Here is a 1,942-nt window from a genome sequence, read left to right on the forward strand (position 1 = left end):
GATGTACCACCAAAGAATAGCATCATTTCTAATTTAATGGTAAAATAGAAATCATAATTTAATAAATAACAGATATGTAAGCATATACCATGACTTACATTTTGAGTGGGAACCGTTAATACAGTGGGTTAAAAATTTGGTTGCTAATGTTTGGTCAGTGGTTTAAATGCACCAACTGCTCTATGGGAGAAAGACGAGGCAGCCTGCCTTCATAGAGATTTACAATATTGGAAACGCTGTAAAATTACTATGAATCAGCTCAAAGGCAGTGGGTTGGGTAAGTCTTTAGCATTTCCTGAAACTAATATAATTTTTCCTTCCATTAGCATGAGAGAAAATCTATAAATCCATGTCTTTATTGTCAATCAATTTATGATATCTTTCTATAATGCACAAGCCAACTGCACAATCTCTTCATTGCCACTTTCATCTCTTTGTTCCTGAGTGTGTAGATGACTGGATTCAGAAAAGGGGTGATAACTGCATCAAATATAGCTAGATACTTATCCACATGGGATGTGGGGGAAGGCCATGTATAGAAGAACATCAATGGCCCAAAAAATAAGACCACTACAGTGATATGAGCTGACAGAGTGGAAAGGGCCTTGGCCGAGCCGCCAGAAGAATGTTTCCAAACAGTGTACAGAATGAAGATGTAGGAAATAACCAATAAAACGAAGGAGCCCACAGAAATCAGTCCACTATTGATGGTGACCACGAGCTCTAGTTCTTGGGTGTCTGCGCAGGCGAGTCTGAGGAGCCGGGGAAGGTCACAGTAAAAACTGTCCAATACGTTCGGACCACAAAAGGGCAAATCGACCACGAAAACCAGTTGGACCACTGAGTGGATAAGGCCGATGATCCAGGAAATGACTAAAAAAAAGAGACACAGCTGTGGGTTCATGATGGTCAGGTAGTGGAGAGGCTTACAGATGGCCACATACCTGTCAAAGGCCATGGCGATGAGCAGCACCATCTCCGCGCCCCCAACAGCATGACTGAAGAAGATCTGAGCTATACAGCCCCCAAAGGAGATGGCTTTGTGTTTCTTGAAAATATCATAGATCATTTTAGGGGCTGTAATTGAGCAAAATACCATATCAATGATGGAGAGATTAGCCAGGAGGAAATACATGGGGGAGCGCAGGTTAGCATCCAGTGTTACAGTGAACACAATAATGAGGTTTCCCATTATGGTTACAAAGTAGAACATGGTGGCAAAAATTAGAAGGAGCAGCTGGATTGCCCATGAATTCGTGAGTCCCAGGAACAGGAACTCAGACACCACAGAATAGTTCATTGCATTCATTGCCTCAGACACCAGGATGTTTCCAGGCTTCCTAAAGGATTGGGAGAAAATGAGAGCAAATGACTTTGGCAAGTACAAGTGTTCCAGAAAGAGAGCGCCCAGAACATGCCGGGGGAGGGGGGTAGTTCACACCGTCAATGAATTACATAAGCACTAAACTTCTGTCTAGAAGGGTCAGTTGATTTGTATATGACATCATGGTTTTCAACTCTACTAAATTAATCTAGACTTAGCACCCTTCCGTTTGCTTCTAAGATGATACGAACGTTTCCTCCTCCTGCCAGTGTATTCTACTTGTATGATTAGGTCACCTTCAAATACTTTCAACTATGATTTCATGTGAAAAGAAGTGATTTCATACAATTCATATGAGCAACTTCACAGTTTTCAAAGTCTCTGAAAAGGAACTACAGAATGGTGACCGGAGCCCAGCATGAAAAAAAAACAAAAAACAGACAAAATTGCAATTCCTTAGGAAAGAATAATGGCAGAAATGAACATCAAGAGTTTACTGTCCAGTGGAGTGCTCCTGCTTTAGTCTACATTCATGCTTTACAAGCAAAATGATTCATAAAAGAAGAGATAGAGGACGTGACTTGCTCATTCTCTATCATTATTTATACTAGGACTAAG

At 41.0% G+C, this 1,942-nt stretch overlaps 1 protein-coding gene across 1 annotated transcript; it reads right to left on the reverse strand.

Annotated features, from left to right (window-relative positions):
- Positions 1 to 370: 370 nt before the first annotated feature.
- On the reverse strand, positions 371 to 1,318 carry LOC101647143 (olfactory receptor 4F15-like). The gene has a single exon (XM_004712665.3). The coding sequence runs from the start codon at positions 1,307 to 1,309 to the stop codon at positions 371 to 373; it is 939 nt and encodes a 312-aa protein (XP_004712722.1). The 5' UTR covers positions 1,310 to 1,318.
- Between the last annotated feature and the right edge of the window lie 624 nt (positions 1,319 to 1,942).

The sequence above is a fragment of the Echinops telfairi genome, unplaced genomic scaffold, assembly GCF_000313985.2.
Source record: "Echinops telfairi isolate 266 unplaced genomic scaffold, ASM31398v2 ScPeMD7_18;HRSCAF=68, whole genome shotgun sequence".
NCBI classification, from domain to species: Eukaryota; Metazoa; Chordata; class Mammalia; order Afrosoricida; family Tenrecidae; genus Echinops; species Echinops telfairi.

Bases quoted from the DNA above. Each gene is read 5' to 3' on its own strand.
- LOC101647143 (XM_004712665.3), bottom strand. From the start codon at position 1,309: ATGAATGCAATGAACTATTCTGTGGTGTCTGAGTTCCTGTTCCTGGGA.